The sequence below is a fragment of the Aquarana catesbeiana genome, linkage group LG02 (assembly GCF_042186555.1).
Source record: "Aquarana catesbeiana isolate 2022-GZ linkage group LG02, ASM4218655v1, whole genome shotgun sequence".
Lineage (NCBI taxonomy): Eukaryota > Metazoa > Chordata > Amphibia > Anura > Ranidae > Aquarana > Aquarana catesbeiana.
In genome coordinates this window covers 40,142,935-40,168,195 of record NC_133325.1, presented here as the reverse complement: position 1 = coordinate 40,168,195, position 25,261 = coordinate 40,142,935, and the positions used below count along the sequence as shown (strand labels likewise).

Sequence of the window (25,261 nt, the reverse complement as noted above, 5' to 3'; positions counted from 1 at the left end):
AACAAACACAGTAAAGTTAGTCCAATTTTTTTGTATAATGTGAAAGATGTTATGCCAAGTAAATAGATACCAAACATGTAAGGCTTTAAAATTGCGCACACTTGTGGAATGGCGATAAACTACGGTACTTAAACATTTTTTTGAAGCATTGCATATGGAGAATTTTATTGGTTACCAGGTTAGAGATAGAGGAGGTCTGAGAAATACTATTTTTTTTTTTCTCAAAAACCCGATCTAGTCTATTGTTCGGATCTCCAGACAGCCGGCAGACGTGACAACTGGTCACTCAGGCCTACCAGTGGAACGGGAGAGCCCGAGCGAGCCAGTCAGGGGGGGGGGACAAGGGCGCCCCCCACTGGTGAACGTCACTGGGGAACAAGGACGGCCCCCCCCACTGTTGAACGTCACTGGGGAACAAGGACGCCCCCCCCACTGTTGAACGTCACTCGGGAATAAGGACGCCCCCCCCCCACTGTTGAACGTCACTGGGGAACAAGGACGCCCCCCCCCCCCCCACTGTTGAACGTCACTGGGGAACAAGGACGCCCCCCCACTGTTGAACGTCACTGGGGAATAAGGACGCCCCCCCCCCACTGTTGAACGTCACTGGGGAACAAGGACGGCCCCCCCCCACTGTTGAACGTCACTGGGGAACAAGGACGGCCCCCCCCCCCACTGTTGAACGTCACTGGGGAACAAGGACGGCCCCCCCACTGTTGAACGTCACTGGGAAACAAGGACAGCCCCCCCACTGTGAACGTCACTGGGAAACAAGGACGGCCCCCCCACTGTGAACGTCACTGGGAAACAAGGACGGCCCCCCCACTGTGAACGTCACTGGGGAACAAGGACGGCCCCCCCCCCCACTGTTGAACGTCACTGGGGAACAAGGACGGCCCCCCCACTGTGAACGTTACTGGGAAACAAGGATGGCCCCCCCACTGTGAACGTCACTGGGAAAGAAGGACGGCCCCCCCACTGTGAACGTCACTGGGAAAGAAGGACGGCCCCCCCACTGTGAACGTCACTGGGGAACAAGGGCACCCCCTCGGCTGGATAAAGGCAGGCAAAGGGCCACAGTTTGAAGACCATTGGACTAAAGAATACCTACCATTCTCCACAGCATAGGGGGAGGTGTTTTGTCTTTCCAGGGAGGGCCAATAACAAAGCTTCAATACAGCACAGGCAGAGTACACAGGACATTACAGACTCACTAGATTTCTAGCAGGATCAAATGGTATTGTTTCTGTACTTGCAGCATTTTCAATAAAACATGGGAAAATGTGCATGTTATGCCGAGATGTACTGAATATGTTCACCGATTTCACCAAACTGCAATTCAGCCATCACTCTGGTTGTAATAATGGGATATTTCAATGTTATGTAGTAACGCACTTTAGCAAAAAGGTAAAAAAAATTAAAAAAAATAAACAAATTCAACAGTTTGGTACAAAACGCTAACTTTTATTAGACAATATTAAGAACCTTTACAAATACTGTCCAGTTTTAACGTGAAGTGCTTGAGGTTATTCCCTCCCAACATACTGAATTCATATTAACCTACAGATTAAGTTCATATTAACCTAAAAAAACAGAACTATAGCCTCACCACGGCACACCTAAAAGGCTGGTTTCTTTTTTTTTGCCAACACGCAAGAAGCATCACTGTCAATACTCTAGTAAAATCTAGAATCTAGATACTTTCCTGTAACAGACTTGAACAATGTGTGGCTCTCAGACACCAGTAGAGCCGTCACTTTCAGGCTGAAGGTGTTGGGACTTGTATTTCTAAAAGGCCTAGAAAGCCAACAGATTGTCCAAAACATGAAGATTGTCAAGGAAAGCTGCGCCAAAATTCATAAAGTGGCAGTCAATTGTCTTCAGCAAGTTTGTCACGCAAATTAGAGCGCTTGTTAGAGCAGTTCTCTTGGGGGGAGGGGCGCTACGAAGATCATTGAAATGGTTGGCGTCCGACAAATCCTCTAAAAGGCTCCACGGAATGAGTAGGAAGAGAGTTATGTAAAAAGCAGAACTATTGTAAACGTGTCAGGTGTCACAGTGGTCGAATCTGGAACGTGTCACTCCGGCACCTGTGGGGGAGAAGTAGATACAATTTAGTCCCAGAGAAAAATGGCATCTGATCCTTCACAACGAGCAGCCAAAATGCGGAGTGCAACTCCGGACGTGGGTTGGCAAAGCTGATATGGTAAACCTAAACATCGTTACATATTCATTTTTGATCCGTCAAATCAAACACCCAACTATCCATTCACTTTCTATTTACCCTGATAAACCTGCACACTTAGGCTGGGTTCACATGTACGGCGCGGTTCACAGCATGGGGTTCGGTGCGATTCAAGTCCGGATTTCTGCCTGAATTTGCACCCGAACCAGACCCAAAAATGCACAGGACCCTTTTGCGGCCGCCCTGGACATTTGTGAACTGGCTCCATTGAGAGCAGGTCACACACGCCTGTCATACGAATTGATTGCGGGGAAACCTGCATCCAATTTGCATATACACAATATTGTCAAAAAAAGTATTGGGACACCTGCCTTTACACGCACATGAAATTTATTGTCATCCCAGTCTTAGTCTGTAGGGTTTAATATTGAGTTGGCCCACCCTTTGCAGCTATAACAGCTTCAACTCTTCTGGGAAGGCTGTCCACAAGGTTTAGGAGTGTGTCTATGGGAATGTTTGACCTTTCTTCCAGAAGAGCATTTGTGAGGTCAGGCAGTGATGTTGGACGAGAAGGCCTAGTCTCCGCTCTAATTCATCCCAAAGGTGTTCTATCGGGTTGAGGTCAAGACTCTGTGCAGGCCAGTCAAGTTCCTCCCCCCCCCAAACTGGCTCATCTATGTCTTTATGGACCTTGCTTTGTGCACTGGTGCGCAGTCATGTTGGAACTCGAAGGGGCCATCCCCAAACTGTTCCCACAAAGTTGGGAGCATGAAATTGTCCAAAATGTCTTGGTATGCTGACGCCTTCCCTTCACAGGAACTAAGGGGCCAAGCCCAACCCCTGAAAAACAACCCCACACCATAATCCCCCCTCCACCAAATGATTTGGACCAGTGCACAAAGCAAGGTCCATAAAGACATGGAGGAGCGAGTTTGGGGTGGAGGAACTTGACCGCAACCTGATAGAACACCTTTGGGATGAATTAGTGTGGAAACTGCGAGCCAGGCCTTATCGTCCAAATCAGTGCCGGACGTCACAAATAAGGATGAGCTCAGGCGTGTTCGCAAACAGCACGTGCAGAGCCCGCCAGGAAGTCGGCACTGCACAGCACTAATCCCAAGCAGTGAGACATTGTCCCAATGCGCGCCTGCAGAGATCGGGAAATGTCTCACTGCCTGTGATTAGCGCTGTGCAGTGCCATTTCCCGATCTCTGCAGGCGCGCATTGGGACAATGTCTCACTGCTTGGGATTAGTGCTGTGCAGTGCTGACTTCCTGGCGGGCTCTGCACGTGCCGTTTGCAAACACGCCTGAAGCTCATCCTTAGTCACAAATGCGCTTCTGGAAGAATGGTCAAACATTCCCATAGACACACTCCTAAACCTTGTGGACAGCCTTCCCAGAAGAGTTGAAGCTGTTATAGCTGCAAAGGGTAGGCCAATTCAATATTGAACCCTACAGACTAAGACTGGGATGACGTTAAAGTTCATGTAAAGGCAGGCGTCCCAATACTTTTGACAATATAGTGTATGTGAAACCAAAAGGCTGATAATGTGAAAAAACCTAATTACCTAATTAGGTAATTACCTAAAACCTAATTAAAAATACTGCAAATAATGATTACCTAGGTGAAACAGATGCTTGGCGATTACCCATTGGCCACACTGGAGTATTTATACTCCCCCCCCATATGGAATAGATGGGTCCTTGTTGAGCGGTTTGTCCACTGCCATTAAGCATCAGCTAGGTCACCCAGGAGCACCGGTTTCACCTAGGTAATCATTATTTGCGGTATTTTTAATGAGGTTTTTTCACATTATCAGCCTTTTGGTTGGGTTGTCAATATATTCCTTAACATTATTGCAATATCATGCTGCATCACCACATGTTTTTTACATTACATTTTCTGTCTACTCTAAGATCACCCGTTGCTACAATACTTATATTGCTATTAATACACTAATTTGGACTACTATGTGATCTTTCGATTACCCCTCATTTAACCCTCAACACTTATTCAGCAATATTTTTCCACATTTTTTACTTTTTTCACCATTACTACTATTTTAATATTTCTACACTTTAGGCATACCGCTCCTCAGCTCTCTTTCTTCCACTTTGGTTGTTCAATCTTGCCCTTGGGATTTACTGCCTCAGCACCTGGGAGGATGACCACTTCCCCAGGGGGTCCTGGTCCATTGCGCTGGCACATACTATCACAGCTCGATTGTAAGTTGTCTATGGGCTATACTTTTATATCATCATTGTTATAAAAATTCATGTTGTACCTATTCTCCTAAGCCCCTCTTTTTTCCAATTTCCCTTTTCTAATTGGCCAGTTTTACTAATTTATTGTACGTTACAATTATAGATTATTGCATCTGCTCCTGAAGATATCCATGAAACGCGTCGAGCTCTATAGATGCCTAGAATACCAATTTTATTCAAGAGTGATATTCCACAACATGTCTAATATTTTGTTGTTTCTATTGGCCTCTACCAAGATATTTATGAATCCGATACAATACGTGAGCACAGAATTTGAATCTGGCGGCTTCCCTCCTTCCTGCTATCATGTTGTTAATGTCATGTACTATTCATGTTACCCATGTTATATTCACTACTATATGATTGTTATGTTTAATAAAACTCATAATCATGCTACTGGCTCATGTTATGTTACTATATACATAACACTATGTGATTAGGTTAGTTACCATTATTTATTTATCCACCAGTTAATCTGTTCATTTCGGCTGTATACTTCATACAAAGTCCCAAACTCCTTTTCGGGCGTGCAGCCGCGCAATGATCTGCCGGCATTAAAAGAAGAAGACTTTACTTACCAGTATAAAATCACTCAGTGATCAACGTCAGCATCTTCAAACTGTCCAGGGACTGCTGGCACAACGTCCATACCATCTGGAGAAAAGGAGGACAAAAAAAAAAAAATATATATATATAAATCCGAACTTCAGGGCTATTATGAAAGTAAAAAAATTGTTGAAGTCAGGGTGTATGTGCAAAACAGGTGAAGATGGCAGCCTAATCTCCCTGTTCAGTACCAGAGTGCTGGGACACACAGAACTGGCTTTCCTGCTACCACAACGTACGCCAAGCAGAACGTCTCCGTCGCAACATCTTCAAAATAGTCACTCTTAAAAAGAATAAAATAAAATAAATGCACGTTCGCCCGCTCCCCTCCGGTCAATGGATTTGATTGACAGCAGTGGGAGCCAATGGCTGCGCTGTCATCAATCTATCCAATGAGGACCCGAGACAGCGGCTGGAGCTGCTGTGCTCATCCCTGTCGATGGAACAATCTGGTTCAGGTAAGTAAAAAGGGAGGGCTGCTGCACTACGGAAGGTTTTTCACCTGAATGCATTCAACACACCCAGGGTTTACAACTCCTTTAAGGAAGATTCCAATCCTTCTGTAGGTGGCAGTAAAACTATGATTTAAGACATCTGGAGAGTGTAAAATCTGGTGCAGCTCTGCATAGAAATCAGCTTCCAGATTATTTTGTTGAAATGTAAATTGAACAAACTGATGCGGATTGGCTACCATGCATAGTTGCGCCAGAATTTTACACTCTCCAGTTTTAGTAAATCAACCCATACGTATCCCTCAAAAAGGTGAGAAATCTATCCTCAAATCAAATTTTGAAGAACAGGATACAGTTACAAAGTTTAAATGCAAAAAAAAAAAACAAAAACAAAAAAAAAAAAACTTGAATGGCCAGCAGGGGGCAGAAGAGGACAGTACAACTTGTTTTAGGTTTGTGTAACACTGACATTAAACTTCTTACTTGTTCCCTTTTGGTCTAAAAATATAGTTTTTTTTTTTCAGTTTGGAAGTATAAAAAAAAATAAAAAAATAAATAAATAAATAAAAAATATCTCACTTTCACTCTCGATTTCTATTACTAAACCAGACTTTGATTAAATGTGGACTTCCCCAAATATAAGATCAAACACGGAACAGCCATATGACCACCCACTATAACCAGTCAAGGCTTGCATGCCACTAGACCTCTGAAGGTATACTGTGTTATCTGGCACCAAGCTGTCAGTAGCAGATACTTTAAGTCCTTTGAGGCGAGGCCTCCGTGGGATTGGACTTTTTTCCCCAGCAGATCCCACAAATGATTGGATTGAGTTCTGGAGAATTTTGGAAGCCAAGTCAACACTTTGAAGACACCTTCTTCCATAGTCCAGTTCTGATGCTCATGTGCCCATTGTATGCGCTTTTGGCTGTGGACACGGGTCAGTATGGACATCATGACCGGTCTGCAGCTATGCAGCCCCATACATAAACTGCGATGCACTGTGTGCTCTAGCACCTATTAGAATCAACATTAACTTTTAACATTGACCAGCAATTGGAGCTACAATAGCTCTATTTGATCAGGCTACACAGATCAGCCTTCACTCCCCACATGTATCAATGAGCCTTGGCTATACATGACCACTGCAGACCAGGAACATCCCACAAAATCTGCAGTTTTTGGAGTTGCTCTGATCCAGTCATCTAGATATTACAATTTGGCCCTTGTCAAAGTCCCACCTATTTTCAGGTGCTATAGTATAGAGTTAGGCCCCTTTAACACTGGAGCGGAGGCGGCGGTAAAGCGCCGCTATTGTTAGCGGCGCTTTACCGTCGGCATTCGGTCGCTAGTGAGGCGGTTTTACCCCCGCTAGCGGCCGAGAAAGGGTTAACCACTTGAGCCCCGGACCATTATGCTGCCTAAGGACCAGAGGTCTTTTTCCAATTTGGCACTGCGTCGCTTTAACTGCTAATTGCGCGGTTATGCAATGCTGTACCCAAACGAAATTTGCGTCCTTTTCTTCCCACAAATAGAGCTTTCTTTTGATGGTATTTGATCACTTCTGCAGTTTTTATTTTTTGCGCTATAAACGGAAAAAGACCGAAAATTTTGAAAAAAAATGATATTTTCTACTTTTTGTTATAAAAAAAATCCAATAAACTCAATTTTAGTCATACATTTAGGCCAAAATGTATTCGGCCACATGTCTTTGGTAAAAAAAATGTCAATAAGCGTATATTTATTGGTTTGCGCAAAAGTTATAGCGTCTACAAACTAGGGTACATTTTCTGGAATTTACACAGCTTTTAGTTTATGACTGCCTATGTCATTTCTTGAGGTGCTAAAATGGCAGGGCAGTACAAAACCCCCCCAAATGACCCCATTTTGGAAAGTAGACACCCCAAGGAAATTGCTGATAGGCATGTTGAACCCATTGAATATTTATTTTTTTTGTCCCAAGTGATTGAATAATGACAAAAAAAAAAAAAAAAAAAATATTTACAAAAAGTTGTCACTAAATGATATATTGCTCACACAGGCCATGGGCCTATGTGGAATTGCACCCCAAAATATATTCAGCTACTTCTCCTGAGTACGGGGATACCACATGTGTGGGACTTTTTGGGAGCCTAGCCGCGTATGGGACCCCGAAAACCAATCACCGCCTTCAGGATTTCTAAGGGTGTAACTTTTTGATTTCACTCTTCACTGCCTATCACAGTTTCGGAGGCCATGGAATGCCCAGGTGGCACAACCCCCCCCCAAATGACCCCATTTTGGAAAGTAGACACCCCAAGCTATTTGCTGAGAGGCATATTGAGTCCATGGAATATTTTATATTTTGACACAAGTTGCGGGAAAGTGACACTTTTTTTTTTTTTTTTTTTTTTTGCACAAAGTTGTCACTAAATGATATATTGCTCACACAGGCCATGGGCATATGTGGAATTGCACCCCAAAATACATTTAGCTGCTTCTCCTGAGTATGGGGATACCACATGTGTGGGACTTTTTGGGAGCCTAGCCGCGTACGGGGCCCCGAAAACCAATCACCGCCTTCAGCGTTTTTAAGGGCGTGAATTTTTGATTTTACTCTTCACTGCCTAACACCGTTTCGGAGGCCATGGAATGCCCAGGTGGCACAAACCCCCCCCAAATGACCCCATTTTGGAAAGTAGACACCCCAAGCTATTTGCTGAGAGGCATGGTGAGTATTTTGCAGCTCTCATTTGTTTTTGAAAATGAAGAAAGACAAGAAAAAACTTTTTTTTTTTTTCTTTTTTCAAATTTCAAAACTTTGTGACAAAAAGTGAGGTCTGCAAAATACTCACTATACCTCTCAGCAAATAGCTTGGGGTGTCTACTTTCCAAAATGGGGTCATTTGGGGGGGTTTTGTGCCACCTGGGCATTCCATGGCCTCCGAAACTGTGATAGGCAGTGAAGAGTGAAATCAAAAATTCACGCCCCTTAGAAAGCCTGAAGGCGGTGCTTGGTTTTCGGGGTCCCGTACACGGCTAGGCTCCCAAAAAGTCTCACACATATGGTATCCCCGTACTCAGGAGAAGCAGCAGAATGTATTTTGGGGTGTAATTTCACATATTCCCATGGCATGTTTGAGCAATATATCATTTAGTGACAACTTTGTGCAAAAAAAAAAAAAAAAAAAAAAAAATTTGTCTCTTTCCCGCAACTTGTGTCGCAATATAAAATATTCCATGGACTCGACATGCCTCTCAGCAAATAGCTTGGGGTGTCTACTTTCCAAAATGGGGTCATTTGGGGGGGTTTTGAACTGTCCTGGCATTTTATGCACAACATTTAGAAGCTTATGTCACACATCACCCACTCTTCTAACCACTTGAAGTCAAAGCCCTTTCTGACACTTATTTTTTACATGAAAAAGTTTTTTTTTTTTTGCAAGAAAATTACTTTGAACCCCCAAACATTATATATTTTTTTAAAGCAAATGCCCTACAGATTAAAATGGTGGGTGTTTCATTTTTTTTTTTCACACAGTATTTGCGCAGCGATTTTTCAAACACATTTTTTGGGGAAAAAACACACTTTTTTAAATTTTAATGCACTAAAACACACTATATTGCCCAAATGTTTGATGAAATAAAAAAGATGATCTTAGACCGAGTACATGGATACCAAACATGACATGCTTTACAATTGCGCACAAACGTGCAGTGGCAACAAAATAAATACATTTTTAAAAGCCTTTAAAAGCCTTTACAGGTTACCACTTTAGATCTACAGAGGAGGTCTACTGCAAAAATTACTGCCCTCGATCTGACCTTCGCGGCGATACCTCACATGCATGGTGCAATTGCTGTTTACGTTTGACGACAGACCGCCGCTTGCGTTCGCCTTAGCGCAAGAGCAGGGGGCGACAGGGGTGCTTTTTTTTTTTTTTTTTTTTTTCTTTATTATTTTTTTGCTTTTTTATCTTATTTTTAAACTGTTCCTTTCATTTTTTTTTTTTTTTAATCATTTTTATTGTTATCTCGGGGAATGTAAATATCCCCTATGATAGCAATAGGTAGTGACAGGTACTCTTTTTTGAAAAAATTGGGGTCTATTAGACCCTAGATCTCTCCTCTGCCCTCAAAGCATCTGACCACACCAAGATCGGTGTGATAAAATGCTTCCCCAATTTCCCAATGGCGCTATTTACATCCGGCGAAATCTAAGTCATAAAATGCTCGTAGCTTGCGGTTTCTTAGGCCATAGAGATGTTTGGAGCCACTCTGGTCTCTGATCAGCTCTATGGTCAGCTGGCTGAATCACCGGCTGCATTCTCAGGTTCCCTGTTGAGACAGGAGAGCCAGAGAAAAACACGGAAGACGGTGGGGGGGGGGGGGGGGGGCATTCCCTCCCACGGCTTGTAAAGGCAGTCTAGAGGCTAATTAGCCGCTAGGATTGCTTTTACATGAAAGCCGACCGCTGGCTGAAAAGAATGATACCAAGATGATACCTAAACCTGCAGGCATCATTCTGGTATAACCACTCAAAGTTGTGAATGGCGTACCTGAAGACAAAAAAATGGTTAACAATAAAGCACAGTAAACAATAAAGTATAAATAATTACATACCTGAAAAACAAACATGATAAAACATAATAACAATAAAACATTGCAGAATAGAATACAGTAAAAAAAGAGCAGAACAATAGAGAGAGAGAATAGAGAGAGAGAACAATAAAACGACAACTATTTTTTTTTATTTTATATATATTTTTTTTTTTTTTACACTTTTTTTGTAACTAACTTTTATAACTGTAACCGGTTCCAGGTTCGGGTCTCTCAAAATGCGATGGCATCTTGGGAGACCCTGTGAAAGTGTGCCTAGTCTGTGCAATGCTGTACCCTACGCTAATACTCAACTAGTGTATGGTAGCGTTCAAAACATTCACCAATGCAAAGACCAGGATTGTCAGGACAGAAGGGACAATAATAGCGGGTGTCACGCCTATATCCGCGTTTGCTGCAGACACAACATCTTTTTGGGGGGGGTTCGTTGGGTAGGGGTACTCGGGAGCACATAAAAATGCCTCTCATGCAGCCGACTGCATTTCGTTGGGGGATGTGAATGGGGGAAGTACGGGCGCTGCAGAAGTGGTGGGTTCCCAATTAGGATTGGCGAATGCAGCAGGAAGGGCACTATGGGCACGACGGGCCTGTGTTTGTCTTTTTGGTGGCAGCGGGACACTACTTGTGCTTGTCACCTCACCAGCTTGAACTGCACTTATGGGACTCGCCACGTCACCAAGTGTTACTGCAGTGCTGGTTTGACTACGACCGGGGTGTACTAGGCCGCTGGTGCTTGCCAGTTCAATAAAAAGCTTCCAAAAAAACTGTTAGCGATCGCAGGGATCAGGCCTGACTCTGCGAACGCTGCAGTTATGCGTTTAGTGTTTTGTAAGTGACAGTGATCGATCGATACTGCACTTGGGTGGGCTGGACTGGGCCGGGCGGAGGGGCAAAACGCAGGTGCTAGCAGGTATCTGGGTTGATCCCGCTAACACTGCGTTTTTGGGAACCCTAAACTGCTGGGGACGCTAGTATAGATCTGATCTGATCGGATCAGATATTGATCCGTTCAGATACTATACCACTAAAGGAGGCGTATGCTGCGTGCGTGGGTGTTAGTGGTACTGGCGCTAACCTGACGCTGCCTGGGGCCGGTGCTTGCTAGTTCACCAAAATGCTACCAAAAAAACTGTTAGCGATCGCAGGGATCAGGCCTGACTCTGCGAACGCTGCAGTTATGCGTTTAGTGCCTTGTAAGTGTCAGTGATCGATCGATACTGCACTTGGGTGGGCTGGGCTGGGCCGGGCGGAGGGGCACAACGCAGGTGCTAGCAGGTATCTGGGCTGATCCCGCTAACACTGCGTTTTTGGGAACCCTAAACTGCTGGGGACGCTAGTATAGATCTGATCGGATCAGATATTGATCCGATCAGATACTATACCACTAAGGGAGGTGTACGGTGCGTGCGTGGGTGTTAGCGGTACTGGCGCTAACCTGACGCTGCCTGGTGCTTGCTTGCCAGTTCACCAAAATGCTACCAAAAAAACTGTTAGCGATCCCAGGGATCAGGCCTGACTCTGTGAACGCTGCAGTTATGCGTTTAGTGTTTTGTAAGTGACAGTGATCGATCGATACTGCACTTGGGTGGGCTGGGCGGAGGGGCAAAACGCAGGTGCTAGCGGGTATCTGGGCTGATCCCGCTAACACTGTGTTTTTGGGAACCCTAAACTGCTGGGGACGCTAGTATAGATCTGATTAGATCAGATATTGATCCGATCAGATACTATACCACTAAGGGAGGCGCATGCTGCGTGCGTGGGTGTTAGCGGTACTGGCGCTAATCTGACGCTGCCTGGGGCGACGCATATCACCGCCGGGCGATCAGGGGGCTAAACCTTTATTAGGTAATAAATGGCGGGTGCCCTGACACTATAAAAAATAAACGAACTAACCTGCGTCACCCGTAACAGTTATACGGTGATCAGTGGTGAAAGGGTTAACTAGGGGGCAATCAAGGGGTTAAAACATTTATTAGGTAGTATATGGGGGTCCCTGTCACTATAAAACGCTGACGGCGAACCTAAATATTTACCTCACTAACTAGCGTCACCAGCGACACTAATACAGCGATCAGAAAAATGATCGCTTAGCAACACTGGTGACAGGGGGTGATCAAGGGGTTAAAACTTTATTAGGGGGGGTTAGGGGGGTACCCTAGACCTAAAGGGGGGTAATACTAACTGTCCCAACACTGTAACTGTCACAAACTGACACTATGCAGTAATCAGAAAAAAAAAAAAAAAAAAAACCTGCTGGTGTCAGTTTGTGACAGGGGGGGGGGGGGTGATTGGGGGGGGGTCGGGGGGGGGATCGGGGTGTTTTGTATGCCTGGCATGTTCTACTGTGTGTGTGTGTGTGTTGTGCACTCACATTGATGTCTTCTCCCCTCGGCGCTGGAACGGAAAATACCGAGCCGAGGGGAGATGACATCATTTCCTTTGCTGCTGTTTAGCATACAGCAGCAAAGGAGTGTTCCCATTGGCCGGCGGCGATCGCGAGGGGGGGGCCACGAACGGATGGCCTCCCCCTCATCTCGGATCGCCGGGGAACAGAACGGGACCGCTTCGGGCACCGGGGGGGGGTCCGATCGGACCCCCCACCCGCGAGAGGCAAATCACGTACATGTACGTGATTTTGCCTGCCCGTGCCGCCTTGCCGACGTAAACCGGCGTTAGGCGGTCCTTAAGTGGTTAAAAACCAACGCAAAGCGCCTCTGCAGGGGCGCTTTACCGGCGGTATAGCCACGCTGTCCCATTGATTTCAATGGGCAGGAGCGGTGAAGGAGCGGTGTATACCGCTCCGAAGATGTTGCTAGCAGGACTTTTTTTCACGTCCTGCTAGCACACTGCTCCAGTGCGAAAGCCCTAGGGGCTTTCACACTGGAGAGACACCAGCGGCTGTTTCGGGTCAGTTTGCAGGCGCTAATTTTAGTGCAATAGCACCTGCAAACCGCCCCATTGTGAAAGGGGCCATAATCAATTTTTATTCACTTTACCTGTCAGTGGTGATCATGTTATAGCTGATCAGTGTATTAAATGGTACAGCATGTCCCAAAACTTTTCATAAAAAAATGGAATGTATGGCTGGATACCCCTATGACATTTTTGGAAGTGGCTACTCTGGATGCCAATTCTTAAAGAGGAAGTAAACCCTGTAAAAAAAAAAAAAATTCTCAAAATTATACAAACCATACCCCATAATGACAAAATGTAAAAACAAAAATAAATAATAAAAAAAAAAAAACAAAAAAAAAAATGCCATGTACATAAGTATTCACAGCCTTTGCCATGACACTCAAAATTTAGCTCAGGTGCTTCATGTTTCCACTGAACATGCTTAAGATGTTTCTACAACTTGATTGGAGTCCACCTGTGGTAAATTCAGTTGACTGGACATGATTTGGAAAGGCACACACCCGTCTATATAAGGTCCCACAGTTAACAGTGCATGTCGAACCAAGCCATGAAGTCCAAGGAATTATCTGTAGACCTCAGACAGGATTGTATGGAGGCACAGATCTGGGGAAGGGTATAGAAACAGGTCTGCAGCATTGAAGGTTCCAATGAGCACAGTGCCCTCCATCATCCATAAATGGAAGAAGTTTGGAACCACCAGGACTCTTCCTAGGGCAAGCCGCCCAGTCAAACTGAGTGATCTGGGGAAAAGGACCTTAGTCAGGGAGGTGACGAAGAACACGATGGTCACTCAACCCGATTGGTCACTAACAGAACTCCAGTGTTTCTCTGTGGAGAGAGAACCTTCCAGAAGAACCACCATCTCAGCAGCACTCCACCAATCTGGCCTGTATGGTAGAGTGGCCAGATGGAAGCCACTCCACAGTAAACAGCACATGACAGCCCGCCTGGAGTTTGCCAAAAGGCACCTGAAGAACTCTGCCCATGAGAAACAAAATTCTCTGGTCTGATGAAACAAAGAACTCTTTGGTCTGAAAGGTAAGCACCATGTCTGGAGGAAACCAGGCACCGCTCATCACCTGGCCAATACCATCCCTACAGTGAAGCATGGTGGTGGCAGCATCATGCTGTGGGGATGTTTTTCAGTGGCAAGAGCTGGGGGAGACTAGTCAGGATTGAGGGAAAGCTGAATGCAGCAAAGTACAGAGACATCCTTGAAGAAAACCTGCTCCAAAGTGCTCTGGACCTCAGACTGGGGCGAAGGTTCATCTTCCAACAGGACAACGATCCCAAGAACACAGCCAAGATAACAAAGGAGTGGCTACGGGACAACTCTGTGAATGTCTTTGAGTGGCCCAGCCAGAGCCCAGACTTGAACCCGATTGAACATCTCTGGAGAGATCTGAAAATTGCTGTGCACCGACGCTCCCCATCCAACCTGAGGATCTTGAGAGGTCCTGCAAAGAAGAATGGGAGAAACTGCCCAAAAATAGGTGTGCCAAGCTTGTAGCATCATACTCAAAAAGACTTGGTTGTAATTACTTCAAAGTATTGAGCAAAGGCTGTGAATACTTATGTACATGGGATTTTTTTTGCTTTTTATTTTTAACAAATTTGCAAAGATTTCAAACAAACTTCTTTCACGTTGTCATTATGGGGTATTATTTGAAGCATTTTTAGGAAAATAATACAATCATAATCCAAAATTAACAAAATGTGGAAAAAGTGAAGCGCTGTGAATACTTTCCGGATGCACTGTAATTTAAAGTTCTTTTTTTTTTTGGGGGGGGGGGGGGGGGGGGGGGCTTGGGGTGTGTTGATTGTTGTGGGAAGAGGTGTTTGCACATTTTGCTAAACGAAAAAGGTTTAATTCTGAATTACCATTTTCTTGCACAAGAGCATTTGAAATCATAAGAATATTACTGCACTATTCAAACCAGTAGTCTCCTCCAAGTTTGCATGAAAAATGATTATGAACAATTATTAAAGTGTATCTATGGTCAAAATGTAAAATGATATATTTTCATATTGTATTTCAATTTATTTTAGCATACGCCTATTTATCTGAATGGTCTTGTAAACTTCCTTTGAAGAATCCCACACATTTACTTGCATGAATTCTGTGACACGGAGTCACTATACCCTGTGAGTAGGCACTGCTGTGTCACAGAATTCACAGTGCCTGCCTTCTGAACTACAGAGAGGCTGTTACCATGGGATATGTAGTCTTTAGGAATTGAGTGTAAACAGTAGGGGAGAAACTGCAATTCATGTAGGATGCAAAAAACAGGAAGTTGTGGAACTTAACAGCCAGCAGACAAGTAACACTGACATCATGAAAGGTTTTTTTCAAGTAAGCTTATGTTGAATTATTTGTATTGTTTCTACAACGCTGACATTATAAAATGAAAGTGTATGCTGTGACCACAGATATCCTTTGAATACAGAACAGTCTGTTAAAAAAAAAATGCAATACACATTTAAAGCACAATGTAACTTGTTCTTTTAAATTCACCTTCAAATTCTACAGCAGAACCGTCAGTCCGGACACCGGCCATTGTGTGTGAACCTACGGAGCTGGCCAACATGCCTTCAAACCGCTCTAAGTTGGCCTGTCCTTCAGGAGTGAGATGAGACAAGCCTTCTTCGTAGGTATAAAACGTGGGGCCCTCACCTAGTCCTCGCTCTAATAAAAAAAAAAAAATTTATAATAATAATAATAATAATAATAATATTATAAAAGGCCAAGCACAATCAGAGCAGAAAAACAAGCGCCAGCATTAAAGTGGTTGGAAACCTCAGACATGAAATATGAACAAAGCATATACCTCTCTACTAGTGTGTACTTGTCTCAATCCAGAGCGCTACATGTCATTTCTGCCTGCTGCAAAAACCCAGTGAGGTAGATTCCTCACCTCACTGTGAACGTATGCACTGAAGACCAGGTAGCAGCCTTACAAATCTGAGCCACAGATACCCAATGGCGAAAATACCAGGAGGTTCCTAGACCCTTGGTAAAATGAGCCCTCGCCCTACAGAGAGGAGCTTTACGTTTCAGAGCATAGGTCTGAATGACCAATTGACGGCTCCAATTAGCAAAGGAAGCCTTGGAAGCTGCCTGCCCCTTCTTGGGTCCTCTTAATAAAAACAAAAAAGGAGTCTGATCCTCGGATCTCCGCAGATCTAGACATATAAACCTTGACTGCCCGGACAATGTCCAAGGAATGCAGTCGTCTGTCTTCCACCGAACAAGGCTGAGAGAAAAAAGAAGGTGAAATGATGTCCCCATTTAAATGAAAGACCGACGCCACTTATGGCAAAAAGGATGGGACGGGTCGTAACACGATCTTCCACCACGACAGGATCAAGTATGGTTCCCTGCATGAAAGGGCAGCCAACTCTGACACCCTTCTAGCCGAGGTGATGGCCATCAGGAAGGCTAGCTTGTGTGACAGCAAATTTAATGGAATTTCCTCGATGGCCTCAAAAGGTTGTTTCTGTAATAGACAGCACCAAGTTCAAGTCCCAAGGACACATGGGTGACCTAATGGGGGGAAGCAAACAAGTTGCCCCCGGAATAAAGGTTCAGACCAGTGAATGTTAGGCTAAAGCCTTTGGAAGAATACTGACAGGGCCAAAATCTGACCTCTGATCGTACTCAAAGCCAATCTGATTTCCACAGCTGACAGTAGAAAAGAGAATTCTCCCAATCATGTATTTGAGGATGAAATTTTTTGGCTTCACACCAAACAATATAAGTCTTCTGGACCTTATGATACACCTTCTTAGTTACAGATTTTCTAGCATTCACTAGGGTAGACACCACTGGATCTGAGATGCCATGGTCCTTTAACACCCTGGCTTCAATAGCCATGCCGTCAAATTTAGAGACTGTAAATTGGGGTGGAATATAGGACCTTGAGACAGTAGATCAGGGCGACGTGGAAGCGTCCATTGCCCATCTATCGTCAGTCTCACAATCTGCAGAAACCAGGGCCTTCTGGGCCAGGCTGGTGCCACCAGAATGACTGGAACCACCTCTCTCCGAATCCTGCACAACAAATGTGGAAGGAGAGGGAACGGAGGGAAAAGCATAAAGCAGGGAGTACTGGCTCCATGAATCTACCAGAGCATCTGCTCCGATTTCCAGAGGATCTCTTGTTCGGGACACAAATTGCTGTAGCTTGTTGAACCTGGATGCCAGTAGGTCAACCTCTGGCCATCCCCAATGCTGGCAAATTTCCTGGAACACCCCTGGGTGTAGGGACCATTCCCTAGGTCAGATCTGCTGGTGGCTGAGAATCTGCCTTCCAGTTCTCTACTCCCGGGATATGGACTGCCGATAGACACATGTCCCTCATGCCCAGGCTAGTATGTGGTTCACCTCCTTCAGAGCTGAACGACTCCTGGTACCGCCTTGGTGGTTTATATAGGCCACTGCAGTGGCATTGTCAGACTGAACCCTGATAGGGCAGTCCAGAAGCTCCACCGTCCAGAGGTACTGCCCGTAATTCCAGGACGTTGATGGGCAGGATCTGTTCTGTCCTTGACCATTTCCCCTGAGCTGTGAGCCCCTCTAGGGTCACTCTGCAGCCCGAGAGACTGGCATTTGTAATTAGTACTCTCCAAGTTACTGGGAGGAAGGATTTTCCCTTTGGCAGGTTCTGATCCTGCAACCACCAGTTTAGGCTTAAGCGTGCCCGAGGAGATAAGAACATTGGATAATCCAGGGCTTGTCCTCTCCTGTTTCAAGCCAACAAGATGTCTTGTTGTAAAGGCCTGGAATGGAACTGGGCATAGGGTACTGCCTCGCAGGAGGATACCATCCTCCCTAGAAGACTCATACAGAGCCGAAGGGAGGGTACTCTGGTGCCCTTTAGCCGACGCACCAGTGGAAAAAATACCCTTGCTTGGACCGTATCTAGGATCAGACCTAAAAAATTTAGGCCTTGAGCTGGTCTCAAGGCTGACTTTTCGGTATTTATGATCCAGCCTAAGCTTTCCAAATACCGCACTGTGCATGTTATGCTCTGTTCTAAAGCCTGTAGTTAGTGATCTCTGAGCAGGAGGTCGTCCAGACACCCAAGCACCAAGATTCCTTGGGCCCTTAAAAAACCCAGTACTGGTGCTAGAACCTTTGTGAACACCCGGGGAGCTGTGGCAAGCCCGAAGGGTAGAGCCACAAACTGAAAATGGTGCTCCTCTACTGCAAATCGCAGGAACCTCTGATGAGGCTGAAAGATAAGTACGTGTAAATATGCGTCTTTTATATCGATGGAGGCTAGAAAGTCTCCCATCTGGAGCGAGGCTACCACTGAGCAGACAAACTCCATCCCAAAGGACTGGATTAGTAGATACTGGTTCAGGGATCTTAGATCCAAAATGGGCCTTGTGTCCCTGTTTACAGTTCAAAAACCAAACAGGTTTGAGTAAAAACCCAGAGCCTCTTTCGAATACAGGAACCTCTACAATCACGACTTGATGCACTAAATGATGTAGTGCCTGAAACAATAAGTCTCTTTTTGGGGGATCTGAGGGAACGCTGGATCTTAGAAACCTCTGAGGAGGAACACCACGCAACTCCAGCTTGTAACCGCGGGATATAGTTGAGGTGACCTACTTGTCCTTAACTGTTCTCCAAATGTAAGCACAGTGCAGCAGCCCCCCCCCCGCCCTTACCCGATGGACTGGGGGCATCACCTCAAAAGGAAGGCTTGGTGCTGGGTTTAGAGGAGTTTTTGACCCAGGACTTTTTCTGGCCCTGGCCTTGCGGCTTGCCCCTGGCTCTATTGCCCTGTTGGCAGTGGAACTGCCTTGGCGCTGAGACACTTGAGGGAGCAGTCCCTGAGGTTTTAAACGAGGGACGCCTGGTGCTTTTCTTCACAGGAAGTAGAGAACTCTTCCCTCCGGAAATCTTTTGGATATATTTGTCCAAATGATCACCAAATAAATGTTCCCCATGAAAGGGGAAACCTGCCAATATTTTTTTACAAGGAAGCTCGGCTGACCAGTTCTTAAGCCACAAAAGTCTGCACATATGTACAGACAAGAGAGTCAAGCGAGAAACCTGCTGCACTGAATCCTTTTAAAGGCGTCAACAGCAAACACAGTGCTCGAGGAATATCCGTCTTATTTTCAGCCAGATCATCCTGACCCAAACCTTTACAGACTGGCAGATACCAATTGCAGCAACAGCTGGCTGAATAGCTGAACTGGCCAAAGAAAAGCGAGCCTTTAATAATGACTCCAACTTCATGTCAACAGGGTCTTTCAAGCCCTGTGCGTTATCTAACGGATAAGTCAAGTTCTTGTTTAAGGAAGAGACTGTTGCATCTACGGCTGGCATGCTCCACTTCTTAAACGAACTGTTAATCAATGGGATATAAAAGGGAAAACCTCTTGGGAGGAACAAAAATTGTCAGGATGTTCCCACTCTGCATACACCGTCTGTTCCAACAGAGGGTGTAAGGGGAAAGCCTGTGCGGCCTGAAGAGGCCTCAGGGACCCCAAAGAGGACCAGGGGGGCTCAGTAATTTCTGTAAGAGGCAACTTAAAGGCAGAATGAACCATCTCAGTAAGAGTCTGGATCAAAAGCCTCTGTAACTGAGAGGCAGACATCAACTGGATATCTTCTTGTCCAGATTGCTCAGAAGCAGACTCATCTGCCAGGCCCTCCACAGAATCCTGAGCTTTTAGCTCTTCCCCATCCTCAACAAATTCCTGCTCCAAACTAGGAGGCTCCAGGGAGGGGGATCTGTCATGCTTCTTGCCACCCTGCGGGATGGAGGCAATCATGCCAGCAATCCTGTGCTCTAACCCGGCTAGGGCCGAGGACAGTTCATCCATGGTGATAAAGGGTGAAGCAGCAGCGTTGACTGTAGGCACAATACCAGATAGGCGCAGCGGCTCAGATTGCCTGGAAGCCTCTGGTCCTTCAGGGGATACAACACTAGGGATACGAATAGGTTCATCAGGAACTACTGAAGACATAGGTGTGCCCTTCCCTGTAGTGTTAGTCCTGCTCCTCTTTTTTGAAGAAATTTAGAAGCCACAAAAAGAGAGCACCTGGGTGTAGTATTAACACACCTCAGAAGGGAGACCCTTTAATAGGGCTCACCAAGCCCCTATGCAAAAACCCTGCTAGGCACCTTTAGCCTGCCAAGCAACACCTGGTGACTCACGTGACCTGGCTAAGGAGAAATGAACCGCTGTAAATGCCTGGTTCAGAGCCTACTCTGTGTCCCACAGCAGTCTTCTGTAAGCACCGCATGCTTGGCATACACAGCTTAAATAAGCTGGCTATGCGCCGTAACGTTCTTTGGTCCCAAAAAAACAGGTGTGTCCAGCCTCTAGCTAGCTTGACTGATTGTTACAATCACTGGGACACCCCACAATAAGTAAAGGGGTTTCACTTACCCGTCCAGACGCAGGGAAGGGCAGCTCAGAAACTAAGAGCCCAATCTTCACCCATCACGGTGGGTTCCTGTCACTTGAGGACCTTCAAGGACTGGGTACCCTTTTCATGTTTAGGGTCCACTCCCTTGGACCAGTACAGCACCCTACAGGATTGCCTTAGCGCTGTGGTGCCCAGGATCCCACTTTGCAGGGTCCATCACCCGGATGTCGCATTACAGGCAAAACCTCGCAGGATCTGAAGTATTCTTTGCGAGGCTCGGGTACCATTTAGCTAAGCACATAGAGCCTATGTCAAATGGATACGATCGGTCAATCCCTTGATCAATTTAATAACAGCTTGTGGGACTAGAGACTTGGCGCTCAGAGAGCTCAAACAAATGTGCCCATCCACCTTGCAGACACTAGTACTAGTAAAAAACTGAAGTACTTCCTGTATGGGAGGGGTTATATAGGGGGATCACTTCCTGTCTAAAGACCTTTGGTTTACCAGTGTCCATTCACCTGGAGATGAAGTATAACCCAGCAGGTAATGAATATTAGCCCAACTCTGTGTCCCATTATGTATGAAAAATAAAGGGAGCTGTGTGATGCGGTAAAACAAGCACCAAACCAACCTCCTTCCCTCAGCCAGGGCTTTGAAAATGGATCCTAGATGGGTAGTCCAGCATGACAATGACCCAAAACACATGAACAAGGCAACAAAGGATTGGTTCAAGAAGAACATTAAGGTCCTGGTGTGGCCTAGCCAGTCTCCAGACCTTAATCCCATAGAAAATATGTGGAGGAAGCTGAAGGTTCGAGTTACCAAAACGTCAGCCTTGAAACCTTAATGACATGGAGAGGATCTGCAAAGAGGAGTGGGACAAAATCCCTCCTGAGATGTGTGCAAACCTCGTGGGCAACTACAAGAAATGACCTCTGTGATTGCCAACAAGTGTTTTGCCACCAAGTAGCAAGTCATGTCTTGTGAAGGGGTCAAATACTTATTTCACTCATTAAAATGCAAACCAATTTATAAAACTTTTTTAAAATGCGTATTTCTGGGTATTTTTGTTGTTATTCTCTCTCTGTTAAAATAAAACCGACCATTAAAATGATAGACTGATCATTTCTTTGACAGTGGGCAAACGTACAAAATCAGCAGGGGATCAAATACTTTTTCCCCACGCTGTACATGGATTCATGCACAAAATTTGAAAATCTGTGTGACGATCACAAAAAAAAAAAAAAAAAAAAAAAAAAAAGGAAGGAAGAAGGTCAGAAGACAAAAGTTCCACATGGGCAAATCCTTGCTGCTGATGCCGCAATTGGTCAGAGCTCAGGCTGGGTGTGGCAATTTTTTTTTTTATTTTTTTTTTAAAAATAGCGCCTGAAAAAAGTCTCAGCTGCAAACCCAGTGTGAAAGCACTCAGGCTGGCATCACAAAAAGTCCTGCCAGCAGCTTCTTTGCAGCAGTGTAGGAGCGGAGAATACACCACTCCTGCCCATTGAAAACAATGGGGCAGCACCGCCATACAGCCGGCAAAGCACCGCTGCAGCGACGTTTTGCGGGTGGATTTAACCCCTTTTCGCCCGCTAGTGGGGGGTTAAAACTGCCCCGCTAGCGGCCGAAAAACGCAGCTAAAACGACGGTGAAGCAGACCTAAAAATAGCGCCGCTTTACCGCTGTTGTCCGGGGCGGCTTAGTGTGAAAGGGGTATAAAACAAACAAAAACGCGCAAAAAAAAAAAAAACTGTTGCAATTGATGGCATGAGACTAAATACATCCTGGTGTACTTTTGCACATCCGTGTTGCCAAAGCAAGAAACAATTCTAGGCCAATGGAGCCTAATAAACTGGAAGCACAAATCTCAATTATGAGAAAGCATCAATTAGAAAGAGCTTTCAATTGCTCTGGTAAGCCAATTCAGTAAAAGAGATAAAGCCTCCTGACATCTGGAGGGTATATGCTGTGAAAGAAACAAAATATTTTCAGTGACACCGAACATGTCAGGTCATTAAATATCCCAATTATCCAAAACACTCATCACCAGATAAGGCCGACTAGGGCCAGACAAATCACATCTATTGGTACCCTATAACCCGAGCAAACACCCCCTGGACGATGGATGTCAAAGGACCCAAATAGTTCTTTCACATATCTTCCATCTACCAATTGCACCCAGTGAACCCGTCACAAGCGAATGCATCCCTATTGTTCTGTTCCACTACCCACTGCCACTCTTGGGCAACAAGTGGCAATGGCGTCTACTCTGATATTTTATTTGCTGGAGGTGTCAGCGCGTTATTACAGTAGTACATGCTGGGAGCGAGCAGAGGGTAGGCCATCTTCCAATATACAGCGAGGACCATGTAGAGTGAACGCCGTTACCCTTGGAGAGTAAGCTGCAGCTGAGCAGGGTTTAACATCAATTTTTCATGATGTGCTGTCCTAATGCTGCTATTCTAACCACCTCAGCTCCAGACGGTTTTACCCCCTTCATGACCAGGCCACGTTTTGCTTTTTTAGCACTACGCTACTTTAACTGCCCATTGCGCAGTCACGCAAAGCTGTACCCAAATGAAAAGTACATCATTTTTTTCACACAAATAGAGATTTCTTTTGGTGGTTATTGAACACCACTGGGGCTTTTTATTTTGTGCGACATAAAGAAAAAAATAAAATAAAAAAAAGTTTATTTTTTTACTTTTCTGTTATAAACACATATTTTAACCACTTTCCTACAGGGCACTTACACCACCTTCCTGCCCAGGCCATTTTTCAGCGCTGTCACTTTAAGTGACAATTGCGCGGTCATGTAACACTGTATCCAGATGAAATTTTTATTATTTTCTTCACACAAATAGAGCTTTCTTTTGGTGGTAATCACTCCTGGGGGTTTTTTTAATTTTTTTTTTTGTAAAAAATAAAGACCAAAAAAATTTGAAAACAAATTATTTTTTTTACTTAGGTTTCTGTCAGTAAATTTTGGAATTAAGTAATTTTTCTCCTTCACTGATGTGCGCTGATGAGGTGGCACTGATAGACTGAACTGGTGGGCATTGATGAGGTGGCACTTATGAGGAGGCACCAATATGCCGCACTTATGGGCACTGACAGGCGGTACTGATGGGCATCGGACAGCAGTGATAGGCGGGACCGATAGCCAGCACGGAATGGCATCACTAATGGGCACCGATTTGTGGCACTGGTGTCGCTATTGTCATCATGGCACTGATGAGCAGTGCCATAATTACATGTATAGATGTCTCCTGTGAGGAGATACCGCTGATCGGCTCTCCTCGCCACACACTGTTAGTGTGAGGCGAGGAGCGCCGATTATCGGCATCTCCATGTTTACATGTGACAGCCTGTGATTGGACACAGCGGATCACATGGTTAAAGAGCCACGGATGCGACTCTTTACAGAGATCGGAGTCGCGCTGTGTCCTAGAGCGGCCGTTCTAGGACGCACCGCCCTGCCGTGGGCGGGTAGCAACTAGTTTAGGAAAAAAAAATAAAAGCACACAAACACAAACATTTCTTCATAAATTTTGACCAAAACGTAAGGTGCTACATATCCTTGGTAAAAAAAAAAATATATATATACCAATAGGTGCATATTGATAGGTTTTTGCGTAAAGGTTAGTGTCTACACACTATGGCATTACCTAGAATTTTTTTTCTTTTTATATGAATAATGGCGGTGATCAGTGACTTATAGTGGGACTGCGATAGTGTAGCAGGAAAACTGACACCGAGTGGGAACTGACTAACTGCCAGTGACATCAAGATAGTGATAATACTTTACACAGTCACTCTACTAATGACAATGACACTGGCTGGTTAACATCTAAGGCTGAACATTGCAGGCAGGTGGTCTGGAAGCGGTTAATAAAAGAGACAGGGTGGATTTGATTTAAATCACTAGTAAAAAGGCTTGATTCAAAATCCTAATTTTTAAATAGCAACTGTCATTTCTGTCCCACAGCGGCTCCTCCTCTGACCCGCTGTTGACTCACCGACAGTCCCATTCACTTTAATGGGACGGCTGGTGATGCGGCAGTGACATAAGGTGAGGGACGTGGCGGCAGCAGGTGAGTGGATGCTCGCTAACAGGCGCTGCCATGATGGATCTAAAATGACAAGTGCTCTTTAAATGTAAGAACTTATTCTTGCTGAGTTTTACCAAAAATTTAAATATTGCAGAATATACAGCCTCATGCTACATAACCAAGCTCCATTTCAGGCTGAATAAACGTAATAAAGTTATTACTGTATCTTAAATAGAATACTCTTTAGATAGATTTTTTACTCAAAAAGCATTTTATTAAAATGAAACCAATTTAAAATCAATTAAAAAAAAAAAAATCAGATTAAAATAAAAATAAAAGATTTGTATCCACCCCGAAAAGTGGTCTGTGAAATCAATCCACCTCAATGACCGATGCAATGCGGTTTGCATATCAACACATATAAATTGAAAACAATGAGTAGGAAGTTTATTTTTTTTATTGCAGACGTGAAACAGACTCTTCTTCAATAAAGAATTCTTGCCTTTCTCCTTGTCATTGAAAACGTCAGCACCATCGTGATAGTGTCTGTTCACACCAGATTTCCCACCACCCTATCGCAGTCCCACTACAAGTCACTGATCACCACCATTACAGTATAGTGTGTATAGCTGCGTAAATCCCAGTATAGTTTGTAATCAATATAACTTTTCGCACAAACCAACATACACAGAGATTTTTTTCTCTTTTTTTTTCAAAGAAATGTAGCAGAATAAGTCTAAATTTTTGAAGGCATATGATTTTTTTTTCTATTGGATAGGTTTTAT

The 25,261-nt window shown here is 44.7% G+C and overlaps 1 protein-coding gene across 1 annotated transcript in view; it reads right to left on the bottom strand.

Annotated features, from left to right (window-relative positions):
• Positions 1 to 1,443: 1,443 nt before the first annotated feature.
• CLNS1A (chloride nucleotide-sensitive channel 1A) overlaps positions 1,444 to 25,261 on the bottom strand; it is a 43,058-nt gene continuing 19,240 nt past the window's right edge. The window contains exons 5-7 of the mRNA XM_073612813.1: positions 15,541 to 15,711; positions 5,031 to 5,106; positions 1,444 to 2,090 (exon numbers count right to left, since the gene is read on the bottom strand). Of these exons, the coding sequence (XP_073468914.1) occupies positions 5,045 to 5,106; positions 15,541 to 15,711 (233 nt within the window). The 3' untranslated portion in view covers positions 1,444 to 2,090; positions 5,031 to 5,044. The remainder of the gene's footprint in view (positions 2,091 to 5,030; positions 5,107 to 15,540; positions 15,712 to 25,261) is intronic.